This window comes from Pangasianodon hypophthalmus, chromosome 30 (genome assembly GCF_027358585.1).
Source record: "Pangasianodon hypophthalmus isolate fPanHyp1 chromosome 30, fPanHyp1.pri, whole genome shotgun sequence".
Taxonomy (NCBI): Eukaryota; Metazoa; Chordata; class Actinopteri; order Siluriformes; family Pangasiidae; genus Pangasianodon; species Pangasianodon hypophthalmus.
The window spans coordinates 1121715-1136098 of NC_069739.1; the positions used below are offsets into that span (position 1 = coordinate 1121715).

At 36.5% G+C, this 14384-nt stretch overlaps 3 protein-coding genes across 3 annotated transcripts; all 3 read right to left on the reverse strand.

Annotated features, from left to right (window-relative positions):
- Positions 1 to 623: 623 nt before the first annotated feature.
- Positions 624 to 1613, reverse strand: LOC113533644 (trace amine-associated receptor 13c-like). Its single transcript, XM_026925916.2, has one exon. It carries the CDS (start codon positions 1611 to 1613, stop codon positions 624 to 626), a length of 990 nt encoding a protein of 329 aa, XP_026781717.2.
- A 3833-nt stretch (positions 1614 to 5446) lies between these two features.
- Positions 5447 to 6436, reverse strand: LOC128317884 (trace amine-associated receptor 13c-like). Its single transcript, XM_053231872.1, has one exon. It carries the CDS (start codon positions 6434 to 6436, stop codon positions 5447 to 5449), a length of 990 nt encoding a protein of 329 aa, XP_053087847.1.
- Positions 6437 to 10157: 3721 nt separating this feature from the next.
- LOC113533636 (trace amine-associated receptor 13c-like) lies at positions 10158 to 11150 on the reverse strand. The gene has a single exon (XM_026925904.3). It carries the CDS (start codon positions 11148 to 11150, stop codon positions 10158 to 10160), a length of 993 nt encoding a protein of 330 aa, XP_026781705.3.
- Between the last annotated feature and the right edge of the window lie 3234 nt (positions 11151 to 14384).

Sequence of the window (14384 nt, forward strand, 5' to 3'; positions counted from 1 at the left end):
GTTTTTTTCCCCTTCATGTCCAAATGTTTTTAATTTCCCAGACAATTATTTATTTCCTTTAAAAAATAACTATAATTTTACTGTTGCTTCTTTATTACCTCATAAAGTGGTCTACAGCAGTGATTACATGTTAAGAGAGAAATAAAGTTTTAACTTTTAAAACTCTAATTTAGAATAGTGGTCCACATTATTATTTAAAATCAAGTGTTCCAAAAACAAACCAATAAAACAATCACAATAAAATGACAAAATCATCTATCTTTTAAACCTGTTTGTATTTGGATTCACCGAACACCTAAAGTGTTAGATTTAAGTACTGATTACCTTCAGCCTATACATGTTAAATTCTACTATTCTTGACATTCCTGTTATATGGTACATCTATTTTTTTAAACATAAGTTTAACTATTATTTTATGATTCTGCAACAAATCAAATTCTCACAATCAGTATATAATTGCATTGTATTACATAATAGTAAAACAAATGTTGCTATTATATAACACGGTACAATTTGCAGTATATTATACTGATATTGATTATTTGATTTGTAACAGAAGTTTAAATTATATATAATAGAAATATTTCAGCACATCATCAGAAAGGAGTAAAAAAAAAAGCTATTCATGAAAGAACATTAATTAATGAAGAATCTGTGTAGAATATTTGCAGAGTTATAATTAATTTAATGCACCTCCTAAACCACGGGTAACAGAGAGCATAAATAATCGGATTAATAGTGGAATTAAGATAAAGCACAATGAAAAATTTCTGAAATGTAGAAACATGTAGTTCAATAACATCACCTAATAAACTGTAAATGAAATATGGAAGTAAACAGGCCAAAAACACAGACACTAAAACTCCAAGGACTTTAGCTGCTTTTCTCTCAGATTTCATTGAGAGTGAGGTGATTTTCTGTGTTCTGGGCCGTGTGTGATTATTAAGATCTCTGATAGCAGTAGCATGTTTCTTAGCAATCACAAAAACTCGAGTATACAATATGATTATGAGAGAACATGGAAAAATAAATATTACAAGGTCAACTACAGGCCAACCCTCATTCAGAATGAGAACACACTCTCCAGGACACATAACAGAACTGGTAAAGGTTCCACTGTAATAATAAAATGCTACAGTATACACCACACACACACACCAGTTAGAAGAAACCACAATGCAGGTTGTTCTCACAGAGATTGTGTTTATGTAGAGAAACGGGTTTGAGAGAGCCAAATACCGATCCACAGCAATCAGAGCTATGTTATAGATGGATAACATTATAAGGAAACTAGCCATCAACAAGAAACCAATGCAGAAACCTATCCCAAGAATCCAGCATGACTCAATCGACCAGATTAACATTGTCGGCATTACAAAAGTGCCGATGAGGAAATCCGACACAGCCAGAGAGAGCACGAGCATGTTGGTCGGTGTGTGAAGCTGCTTGAAGTGAAAAACAGAGATGATGACAAGCATATTTCCACACACTGTTAGAAGAACCACAGCAGCTGAACACACGTACAGTAAGATATAAACTGCAGGAGATACAGATCTCTCTGGACAGGAGAAATGCTCACAGCGATCAGACTGGTTAAACTCTGTCAGGTTCATGAATATAGCATTTCTCTAATGTCTACAAAGTTTAAAGAAATACCTCATATATTGGATGTTATCACTGTAAAATGGTAACTGAAAAAAGTCACAATACAATGACTTCTGGCTTAAGCAGCTCAGGTGCTTTTATAGTTTAGAAATTGATCACACCTCCCCAGTCTGAGTGACAGAATTACACTTATGCCATGCCTTGCTGGAACAAAAGGCCTAGCAGTTACTGGCAGGGGAATCCAGATGCCTTAGTCAGTTTTGGTTGGTCTTAGTCTTAGGTAGTTTGTTAGATTCTCATTCCCAAATTGCCAAACTACCACATGAAATGCTATCATATTCTCCACCTACAGTAAAGTAAAACTGTGTGATATTTAGATACACTATATGACACAACATGATTATCATAAATGGGAACCGATGAAAGAACATTATTCAAATCAATTCAATTTGATTGAGTGATTTTCAGGTGATGGGAACTCCAAACATAAATATAATCTTCCAATCGGTAATGACAAAGGAATTTTAACACTGCTTGTGTATTATATGAAATAAAATTTATCAGAATGAGAAATTTGTAAGAATGTTTGGCTTAGCTAATATTAGACAAGTATATTGTTAAGATCATTTACATCAAAAGATTTCTGCTACAAATGGTCAAAAATGGAAATGATTAAAATGATTAAAACATGCCTATAATGACTTGCCAGATGTAAATGGTGATGGTAATTATCAAGTTAGTAAATATGATGCATAAAATCACCAGGCTGGCACAAGGTCAACTCCTCAGGTGGGTCCACTCACTGTAAAGCTGCATGAAGCACATGCTTGTACCCTTTAGCAGAGTCCTCCTTAAACCTTGAGAGCCGAATGTCCCTCCTGTTCCTTATCTATTGAGCGCAAGGATGTTAAGTATGTAGCAGTCTGCTGGAAGACATTCCTGCCTGACAGTAAATAGACAGTTGACCTACAGCGTTTAACTCTGTCTTCAGCAGGGTCTCAAAATTTGCCTGACTTATCTTCTACCTACTTGCATGGACCGCTGGAAGGCTGTAAAGCAGGAATGTCCAAAGTCCAGCCTCAGGCCAAATGTGGCCTACAGACAGATGTTAATTGGCCCACAGCTTCTCTGATAGAATGTTTCATAGGTGGCCTGCAGGCCAACATGTTGCAATTTTTCCTTTCACCTGACAGTGGCAGTAGACAGTAGTCAATGCTTCCAAACATTAAGCATGGAAAACTTTTGATAAATTCTTGAAAGAGATTTTAATAAAAAAGTGGATTTTTAACCAAGTATGAAAAATGACAATTCATGATTGTTACTTTGTCCAGCTACTTTTGGTCCCTTAAGTAAGGGGGGTGGCACAGTGCAGCAGTTTACTGCATTTATTGTTTTTATATTAAGATGTTAATTATAAATCAACAAATAAGCAAATATGCATTCATGTTGCAAATATTTACTATTTTACTTAATTCATGAATAAAATTTTGATAATTGGCCCTCGGGTATTTTCACGTGGTCTAATCTGGCCCCCTTTAAAAGACATTTGGACATCCCTGCTGTAAACAATCTGTGCTAACCATCCTCAAATTGGCAGTAGCCTCGATTGGTCTCAATGTTGATGTGCAGCTTACAGCTCTCAATGCACTGCTCTATGCAGCCCTGGCAAAACACACAACTTCACTCTGTTGCCCTCTGTCCACTACTGAAAGCACCTACAAAGGGCGAGTGAGCATCAGAACAGGACCATGGAGCAGTGGAAGAAGGTGGCCTGGTCTGATGAATGTGGATATCCGGGTACGTGTGCGTGATTTACCTGGGGAAGAGATGGCACCAGGATGCACCATGGGAAGAAGTCAAGCCAGTGGTGGCAGTGTGATGTTCTGGGCAATGTTCTGCTGGGAAATCTTGGGTCCTAGCATTCATCTTACTTTGAAACGTACCACCTACCTAAACATCGTTCCAGACCAAGTACACCCCTTCAAGGCAACGGTATTCCCTAATGGCAGTGGCCTCTTTCAGCCGGATAATGTGCCCTGCCACACTGCAAAAATTGTTCAGGAATGGTTTGAGGAACATGACAAAGAATTCAAGGTGTTGACTTGGCCTCTAAATTCCCCAGATCTCAATCCGATCGAGCATCTGTGGGATGTGCTGGACAAACAAGTCCGATCCATGGAGGCCCCACCTCACAACTTACAGGACTTGAAGGATCTGCTGTTAACATCTTGGTGCCAGATACCACAGCACACCTTCAGAAGTCTTGTGGAGTCCATGCCTCGTCAAGTCAGAGCTGTTTTGCCAGCACAAGGGGGGACCTACACCACATTAGGCTGGTGGTTTTAATATTACGGCTGATCAGTGTGCGTGCATTTACGAGCATTTATGTCTGCTCCCTATCCAGAGGTTACTTTGCCTTAATACCCCATGCTCTGCCATCCTCTCCTTAACCCCCACCTCACATCAAAATAAAGCTGTAAGAATAAGTTTGTGATCCTTCAAAACATATATGGATTATTGTGTTACTCATAACATATTGTCTAATCTTCATCCAAGTCATAATAATAGACAAACACATTCAACAGAAACTGACAACACACAAACACTTGTACACCATTTAAACATTCATAGTCTAGGTTTTAAAATGTATGTAAACCTCTGGGCTAAGACTTTTCCAGAGGCGAAATGTAGTCAGGCACTGTCCTATAAAACACACACAATGTGAAAGACTTTGATAAAGACTTCAAGTAATAGCTCTGTGTGTTATTAGTTTAGAAAGTGTCTGATTATGACTTGAACTTGAATAAAGATTTGACCACATTTTATGATAAATTAATGCAGAATTCCTGGTGATTCCAAATGTAATTTCAATAATCAAAGCATTTTCTAATATTTGTGTGTCTTTACATTAAAATTTTATAGAAGTTGTTTGGTGAAAAATAAAAGGGGGTGGTCGATGAGGTGATTGATGGTTTCAGCCATGACAGTCAAGCCTCATGAACGTACCTAGTAGCTGTCGTATTTCTCATTTGAAGATAATACAGTTTAAGATTATGTGTTTGCTACATTTTTCATGAGTTCCTCATGGTGAATAATTCCCCCATGCAAATGTTCATTATAGAAATACTCATTAATTTATCCAGAAGTTGTTTAAATCTTCTGCAAAACTGATTTGCTTGAGATTAGGCTATACAGTACTGATGTTAATGCAATGGTTGTTTTTTTCCCCTTCATGTCCAAATGTTTTTAATTTCCCAGACAATTATTTATTTCCTTTAAAAAATAACTATAATTTTACTGTTGCTTCTTTATTACCTCATAAAGTGGTCTACAGCAGTGATTACATGTTAAGAGAGAAATAAAGTTTTAACTTTTAAAACTCTAATTTAGAATAGTGGTCCACATTATTATTTAAAATCAAGTGTTCCAAAAACAAACCAATAAAACAATCACAATAAAATGACAAAATCATCTATCTTTTAAACCTGTTTGTATTTGGATTCACCGAACACCTAAAGTGTTAGATTTAAGTACTGATTACCTTCAGCCTATACATGTTAAATTCTACTATTCTTGACATTCCTGTTATATGGTACATCTATTTTTTTAAACATAAGTTTAACTATTATTTTATGATTCTGCAACAAATCAAATTCTCACCATCAGTATATAATTGCATTGTATTACATAATAGTAAAACAAATGTTGCTATTATATAACACGGTACAATTTGCAGTATATTATACTGATATTGATTATTTGATTTGTAACAGAAGTTTAAATTATATATAATAGAAATATTTCAGCACATCATCAGAAAGGAGTAAAAAAAAAAAGCTATTCATGAAAGAACATTAATTAATGAAGAATCTGTGTAGAATATTTGCAGAGTTATAATTAATTTAATGCACCTCCTAAACCATGGGTAACAGAGAGCATAAATAATCGGATTAATAGAGGAATTAAGATAAAGCACAATGAAAAATTTCTGAAATGTAGAAACATGTAGTTCAATAACATCACCTAATAAACTGTAAATGAAATATGGAAGTAAACAGGCCAAAAACACAGACACTAAAACTCCAAGGACTTTAGCTGCTTTTCTCTCAGATTTCATTGAGAGTGAGGTGATTTTCTGTGTTCTGGGCCGTGTGTGATTATTAAGATCTCTGATAGCAGTAGCATGTTTCTTAGCAATCACAAAAACTCGAGTATACAATATGATTATGAGAGAACATGGAAAAATAAATATTACAAGGTCAACTACAGGCCAACCCTCATTCAGAATGAGAACACACTCTCCAGGACACATAACAGAACTGGTAAAGGTTCCACTGTAATAATAAAATGCTACAGTATACACCACACACACACACCAGTTAGAAGAAACCACAATGCAGGTTGTTCTCACAGAGATTGTGTTTATGTAGAGAAACGGGTTTGAGAGAGCCAAATACCGATCCACAGCAATCAGAGCTATGTTATAGATGGATAACATTATAAGGAAACTAGCCATCAACAAGAAACCAATGCAGAAACCTATCCCAAGAATCCAGCATGACTCAATCGACCAGATTAACATTGTCGGCATTACAAAAGTGCCGATGAGGAAATCCGACACAGCCAGAGAGAGCACGAGCATGTTGGTCGGTGTGTGAAGCTGCTTGAAGTGAAAAACAGAGATGATGACAAGCATATTTCCACACACTGTTAGAAGAACCACAGCAGCTGAACACACGTACAGTAAGATATAAACTGCAGGAGATACAGATCTCTCTGGACAGGAGAAATGCTCACAGCGATCAGACTGGTTAAACTCTGTCAGGTTCATGAATATAGCATTTCTCTAATGTCTACAAAGTTTAAAGAAATACCTCATATATTGGATGTTATCACTGTAAAATGGTAACTGAAAAAAGTCACAATACAATGACTTCTGGCTTAAGCAGCTCAGGTGCTTTTATAGTTTAGAAATTGATCACACCTCCCCAGTCTGAGTGACAGAATTACACTTATGCCATGCCTTGCTGGAACAAAAGGCCTAGCAGTTACTGGCAGGGGAATCCAGATGCCTTAGTCAGTTTTGGTTGGTCTTAGTCTTAGGTAGTTTGTTAGATTCTCATTCCCAAATTGCCAAACTACCACATGAAATGCTATCATATTCTCCACCTACAGTAAAGTAAAACTGTGTGATATTTAGATACACTATATGACACAACATGATTATCATAAATGGGAACTGATGAAAGAATATTATTCAAATCAATTCAATTTGATTGAGTGATTTTCAGGTGATGGGAACTCCAAACATAAATATAATCTTCCAATCGGTAATGACAAAGGAATTTTAACACTGCTTGTGTATTATATGAAATAAAATTTATCAGAATGAGAAATTTGTAAGAATGTTTGGCTTAGCTAATATTAGACAAGTATATTGTTAAGATCATTTACATCAAAAGATTTCTGCTACAAATGGTCAAAAATGGAAATGATTAAAATGATTAAAACATGCCTATAATGACTTGCCAGATGTAAATGGTGATGGTAATTATCAAGTTAGTAAATATGATGCATAAAATCACCAGGCTGGCACAAGGTCAACTCCTCAGGTGGGTCCACTCACTGTAAAGCTGCATGAAGCACATGCTTGTACCCTTTAGCAGAGTCCTCCTTAAACCTTGAGAGCCGAATGTCCCTCCTGTTCCTTATCTATTGAGCGCAAGGATGTTAAGTATGTAGCAGTCTGCTGGAAGACATTCCTGCCTGACAGTAAATAGACAGTTGACCTACAGCATTTAACTCTGTCTTCAGCAGGGTCTCAAAATTTGCCTGACTTATCTTCTACCTACTTGCATGGACCACTGGAAGGCTGTAAAGCAGGAATGTCCAAAGTCCAGCCTCAGGCCAAATGTGGCCTACAGACAGATGTTAATTGGCCCACAGCTTCTCTGATAGAATGTTTCATAGGTGGCCTGCAGGCCAACATGTTGCAATTTTTCCTTTCACCTGACAGTGGCAGTAGACAGTAGGCAATGCTTCCAAACATTAAGCATGGAAAACTTTTGATAAATTCTTGAAAGAGGTTTTAATAAATTGGATTTTTAACCAAGTATGAAAAATGACAATTCATGATTGTTACTTTGTCCAGCTACTTTTGGTCCCTTAAGTAAGGGGGGGGGCACAGTGCAGCAGTTTACTGCATTTATTGTTTTTATATTAAGATGTTAATTATAAATCAACAAATAAGCAAATATGCATTCATGTTGCAAATATTTACTATTTTACTTAATTCATGAATAAAATTTTGATAATTGGCCCTCGGCTATTTTCACGTGGTCTAATCTGGCCCCCTTTAAAAGACATTTGGACATCCCTGCTGTAAACAATCTGTGCTAACCATCCTCAAATTGGCAGTAGCCTCGATTGGTCTCAATGTTGATGTGCAGCTCACAGCTCTGAATGCACTGCTCTATGCAGCCCTGGCAAAACACACAACTTCACTCTGTTGCCCTCTGTCCACTACCAAAAGCACGAGTGAGCATCAGAACTGGACCATGGAGCAGTGGAAGAAGGTGGCCTGGTCTGATGAATGTGGATATCCGGGTACGTGGGCATGATTTACCTGGGGAAGAGATGGCACCAGGATGCACCATGGGAAGAAGTCAAGCCAGTGGTGGCAGTGTGATGTTCTGGGCAATGTTCTGCTGGGAAATCTTGGGTCCTAGCATTCATCTTACTTTGAAACGTACCACCTACCTAAACATTGTTTTAAACCAAGTACACCCCTTCAAGGCAACGGTACTCCCTAATGGCAGTGGCCTCTTTCAGCCGGATAATGTGCCCTGCCACACTGCAAAAATTGTTCAGGAATGGTTTGAGGAAAATGACAAAGAGTTCAAGGTGTTGACTTGGCCTCAATCCGATCGAGCATCTGTGGGATGTGCTGGACAAACAAGCCCGATCCATAGAGGCCCCACCTCGCAACTTACAGGACTTGAAGGATCTGCTGTTAACATCTTGGTGCCAAATACCACAGCACACCTTCAGAAGTCTTGTGGAGTCCATGCCTCGTCAAACCATAGCTGTTTTGGCAGCACAAGGGGGACCTACACCACATTAGGCTGGTGGTTTTAATATTACGGCTGATCAGTGTGCGTGCATTTACGAGCATTTATGTCTGCTCCCTATCCAGAGGTTACTTTGCCTTAATACCCCATGCTCTGCCATCCTCTCCTTAACCCCCGCCTCACATCAAAATAAAGCTGTAAGAATAAGTTTGTGATCCTTTAAAACATATATGGATTATCGTGTTACTCATAACGTATTGTCTAATCTTCATCCAAGTCATAATAGACAAACACATTCAACAGAAACTGACAACACACAAACACTTGTACACCATTTAAACATTCATAGTCTAGGTTTTAAAATGTATGTAAACCTCTGGGCTAAGACTTTTCCAGAGGCGAAATGTAGTCAGGCACTGTCCTATAAAACACACACAATGTGAAAAGCTTTGATAAAGACTTCAATTAATAGCTCCGTGTGTTATTAGTTTAGAAAGTGTCTGATTATGACTTGAACTTGAATAAAGATTTGACCACATTTTATGATAAATTAATGCAGAATTCCTGGTGATTCCAAATGTAATTTCAATAATCAAAGCATTTTCTAATATTTGTGTGTCTTTACATTAAAATTTTATAGAAGTTATTTGGTGAAAAATAAAAGAGGGTGGTTGATGAGGTGATTGATGGTTTCAGCCATGACAGTCAAGCCTCATGAACGTACCTAGTGGCTGTCGTATTTCTCATTTGAAGATAATACAGTTTAAGATTATGTGTTTGCTACATTTTTCATGAGTTCCTCATGGTGAATAATTCCCCCATGCAAATGTTCATTATAGAAATACTCATTAATTTATCCAGAAGTTGTTTAAATGTTAATCTCCCAGAAAATTATTCATTTCCTTTAAAAAATAACTATAATTTTACTGTTGCTTCTTTATTACCTCATAAAGGTGTCTGCAGCAGCGATTACATGTTAAGAGAGAAATAAAGTTTTAACTTTTAAAACTCTAATTTAGAACAGTGGTCCGCATTATTATTTAACATCAAGTGTTCAAAAAACAAACCAATAAAACAATTACAATAAAATGACAAAATCATCTATTTTTTAAACCCGTTTGTATTCGGATTCACCGAACACCTAAAATGCTAGATTTAAGTACTGATTACCTTCAGCCTATACATGTTAAATTCTACTATACTTGACGTTCCTCTTATATGGTACATCTATTTTTTTTAAACATAAGTTTAACTATTATTTTAAGATTCTGCAACAAATCAAATTCTCACCATCATTTCATGTATATAATTGCTTTGTATTACATGATAGCAAAACACATATTGCTATTATATAACACGGTACAATATGCAGTATATTATACTGATATTGATTATTTGATTTGTAACAGAAGTTTAAAATTATATATAATAGAAATATTTGAGCACATCATCAGAAAAGATTAAAAAAAAAAAAAAGCTTTTTCATGAAAGAACATTGATTAATGAAGATTCTGTTTGGAATATTTGCAGAGTTATAATTAATTTAATGCACCTCCTAAACCATGTGTAACAGAGAGCATAAATAACCGGATTAATGGTGGAATTAAGATAAACCACAATCAAAACTTTCTGATATGTTTCAAAGTGTAGTTCAATAACATCACCTAATACACTGTAAATAAAATACGGAAGTAAACATGCCAAAAACAGAGACACTAAAATTCCAAGGACTTTAGCTGCTTTTCTCTCAGATTTCATCGAGTGTGAGGTGATTTTCTGTGTTTTAGGCCGTCTGTGATTACGAAGCTCTCTGATAGCAGTGGCATGTTTCTTAGCAATCACAAAAACCTGAGTATACAATATGATTATGACAGAAACTGGAAAAATAAATAATGTTACAAGGTCAATTACAGTCCAACCCTCATTCAGAATGAGAACACACTCTCCAGGACACATAACAGAACTGGTAAAGGTTCCACTCAAATAATAAAATGCTACAGTATACACCACACACACACACCAGTTAGAAGAAACCACAATGCACATTGTTCTCACAGAGATTGCGTTTGTGTAGAGAAACGGGTTTGAGAGAGCCGAATACCGATCCACCGCGATCAGAGCGACATTATAGATGGATAAGATTGTAAGGAATCCAGCAATCAACAAAAAACCAATGCAGAAACTTCTCCCAAAAATCCAGCATGACTCAATCGACCAGATTAACATTGGTGCCATAACAAACGTGCCGATGAGGAAATCCGACACAGCCAGAGAGAGCACGAGCATGTTGGTTGGTGTGTGAAGCTGCTTGAAGTGAAAAACAGAGATGATGACGAGCATATTTCCACACACTGTTAGAAGAACCACAGCAGCTGAACACACGTACAGTAAGATATAAACTGCAGGAGATACAGATCTCTCTGGACAGGAGAAATGCTCACAGCGATCAGACTGATTAAACTCTGTCAGGTTCATGAATACAGCATTTCTCTAATGTACATAAAGTTTAAATAAATACGTCATATATTGGATGTTATCAATGTAAAATGATAACAGTAAAAAGTCACAATACAATGACTTCTGGCTTAAGCAGCTCAGGTGCTTTTATAGTTTAGAAATTGATCACACCTCCCCAGTTTGAGTGACAGAATTACACTTACGCCATGCCTTGATGGAACGAAAGGCCTAGCAATAACTGGCAGGGGAATTCAGATGACTTAGTCAGTTTTATTTAGTCTTAGTCTTAAATAGTTAATTAGTTAGTCTTTTAATGTTTCTTTATTCCCAAACTTCCATTCTACCATATGAAATACTATCATGTTCTGCACCTACAGTAAAGTAAAATGGTGTCAGATTTAGACACACTATATGACACAGCTTGATTAGGGGCTTTTGGTATTTTTAAAAAATCTAAGTGAGACTGAGACTAAACCCCAAGTAACATGTTCTTGTCTCAGTGAAAGGGTCATGAGCTCTTTGGAGGAATGAGACTTTTCAAAGAAAAATTAAAAATAAAATAAAAGTAAGAAAAAAAGGTCCACCTGAGAGCGTTGCCCTATTGGAGAGACGCGGTCACTACAGATGTCTCCCTCACTGGCTGGCTGGAGACTGGAAAGGCATGTGGAGCCCCAATGTGAGAGTGTAGCACATCAACAAGCTGCAATGGAAGATGGTAAATATAGCCCTCAAATTCTTCTCAGCATTTCTGATAAACTGATGCGTGTTGGACCGTTTATGTGTTGTGATGCTCAGATACATAAAATCACAAGTTTGGCACAAGGTCAACTCTTCAGGTGGGCCCACTTAGTGTTAGCCTCATGGAAAGCAATTTACTTAGTGGTACACCACAATGGTGGAATGAAAATGCCATCAAGACAGCATATACATCTGGGAAATTAAAGCTGCATGCAGCGGATGCTTGTACCCTTTAGCAGAGTCCTCCTTAAACCTTGAGAACCAATTGTCCCTCCTGTTCCTTTTTCATTGAGTACAAGAATGTGAAGTCTGTAGCAGTCTGCTGGAAGACATTCCTGCCTGACAGTAAATAGACAGTTGAACTACAGTGTTTAACTCTGTCTTCAGCAGGGTCTCAAAATTTACCTGACTTATCTTCTACCTACTTGCATGGACCACTGGAAGGCTGTAAAGCAGGAACATCCAAAGTCCAGCTTCAGGGGCAAATGTGGCCTGCAGACAGATGTTAATTGACCCACAGCTTCTCTCTTAGAATGTTTCACAGGAGGCCTGCAGGTGAATTTTTCCTTTCACCTGACAGTGGCAGTAGACTGTGTTGACACACTTATCTAAATTGCAAGTGGCTTTTTTCTCTCACTACACTTGCAAATTAATTTACTGAATGATATTTAGTCATGGCTACAAAAAAAGGCAAAGTTAAGAGTGAAAAGGAGCCAAAAAAGCTAGAAACAAGAAGAAGTTTTCATCTAGAGCCACAGAACATGCCTCATATGTCAAAGACTTTTGCAGTAATTAAGGAATTTATTATCATGAGACATTATGAAACAAATCACGGGCAATGCAAAGAACATTTGGAGGATGAGAGGGCAGAGAAACTGAAGCAGCTGGAAGCTATCCTGGAAGATACAAATTTTATCAGAGCAAATGAGGCGTACGACATTATTACAGCTTATAAGTGGCAATGCGTCCAGACATTAAGAATGGAAAACTTTTCATAAATTATTGAAAGAGTTTTTAACTAAAGTGGATTTGCAACCAAGTATGAAAAATGACTATTCATGATTGTTACTTTGTCCAATTACTTTCATTCCCTTAAGTAAGGGGGGGGCCACAGTGCAGCAGTTTACTGCATTTATTATTTTTATATTAAGATGTTATTTATAAATCAACAAATAAGCAAATATGCATTCATGTTGCAAATATTTACTATTTTACTTAATTCATGAATAAAATTTTGATAACTAGCCCTCGGCTATTTTCACGTGGTCTAATCTGGCCCCCTTTAAAAGACGTTTGGACATCCCTTCTGTAAACAATCTCTGCTAACCATCCTCAAATTGGCAGTAGCCTCGATTGGACCCGATGTTGATGTGCAGCTCACAGCGCTGAATGCACTGCTCTATGCAGCCCTGGCAAAACACACAACTTCACTCTGTTGACCTCTGTCCATAGCCGAAAGCACCTACAAAGGGCGAGTGAGCATCAGAACTGGACCATGGAGCAGTTATTTATTACCACTAACAAATCTATAATTTTACTGTTGCTTCTTTATTACCTCATAAAGGGGTCTACAGCAGTGATTACATGTTAAAAGAGAAATAAAGTTTTAACTTTTAAAACTCTAATTTAGAACAGTGGTCCACATTATTATTTAAAATCAAGTGTTCCAAAAACAAACCAATAAAACAATTACAATAAAATGACAAAATCATCTATCTTTTAAACCTGTTTGTATTTGGATTCACCAAACACCTAAAGTGTTAGATTTAAGTACTGATTACCTTCAGCCTATACATGTTAAATTTTACTATTCTTGACATTCCTCTTATATGGTACATCTATTTTTTTAAACATAAGTTTAACTATTATTTTATGAGACTGCAACAAATCAAATTCTCACCATCAGTATATAATTGCATTGTATTACATGATAGTAAAACAAATGTTGCTATTATGTAACATGGTACAATACACCATATATCATGCTGATACAGATTATTTGATTTGTAACAGAAGTTTAAAATTATATATAATAGAAATATTTCAGCACATCATCAGAAGGGGTAAAAAAAAAAAGGCTATTCATGAAAGAACATTGATTAATGAAGATTCTGTTTGGAAAATTTGCAGAGTTGTAATTAATTTAATGCACCTCCTAAACCATGTGTAACAGAGAGCATAAATAATCGGATTAATGGTGGAATTAAGATAAACGACAATCAAAAATTTCTGAAATGTTTTGAAATGTATTTCCATAACATCACCTAATAAACTGCAAATAAAATATGGAAGTAAACAGGCCAAAAACACAGACACTAAAATTCCAAATACTTTAGCTGCTTTTCTCTCAGATTTCATAGTGTGTGAGGTGATTTTCTGTGTTTTAGGCCGTGTGTGATTATTAAGCTCTCTGATAGCAGTGGCATGTTTCTTAACAATCACAAAAACTAGAGTATACAATATGATTAATACAGAAACTGGAAAAATAAACGAATATGCAAGGTTAATTAAGAA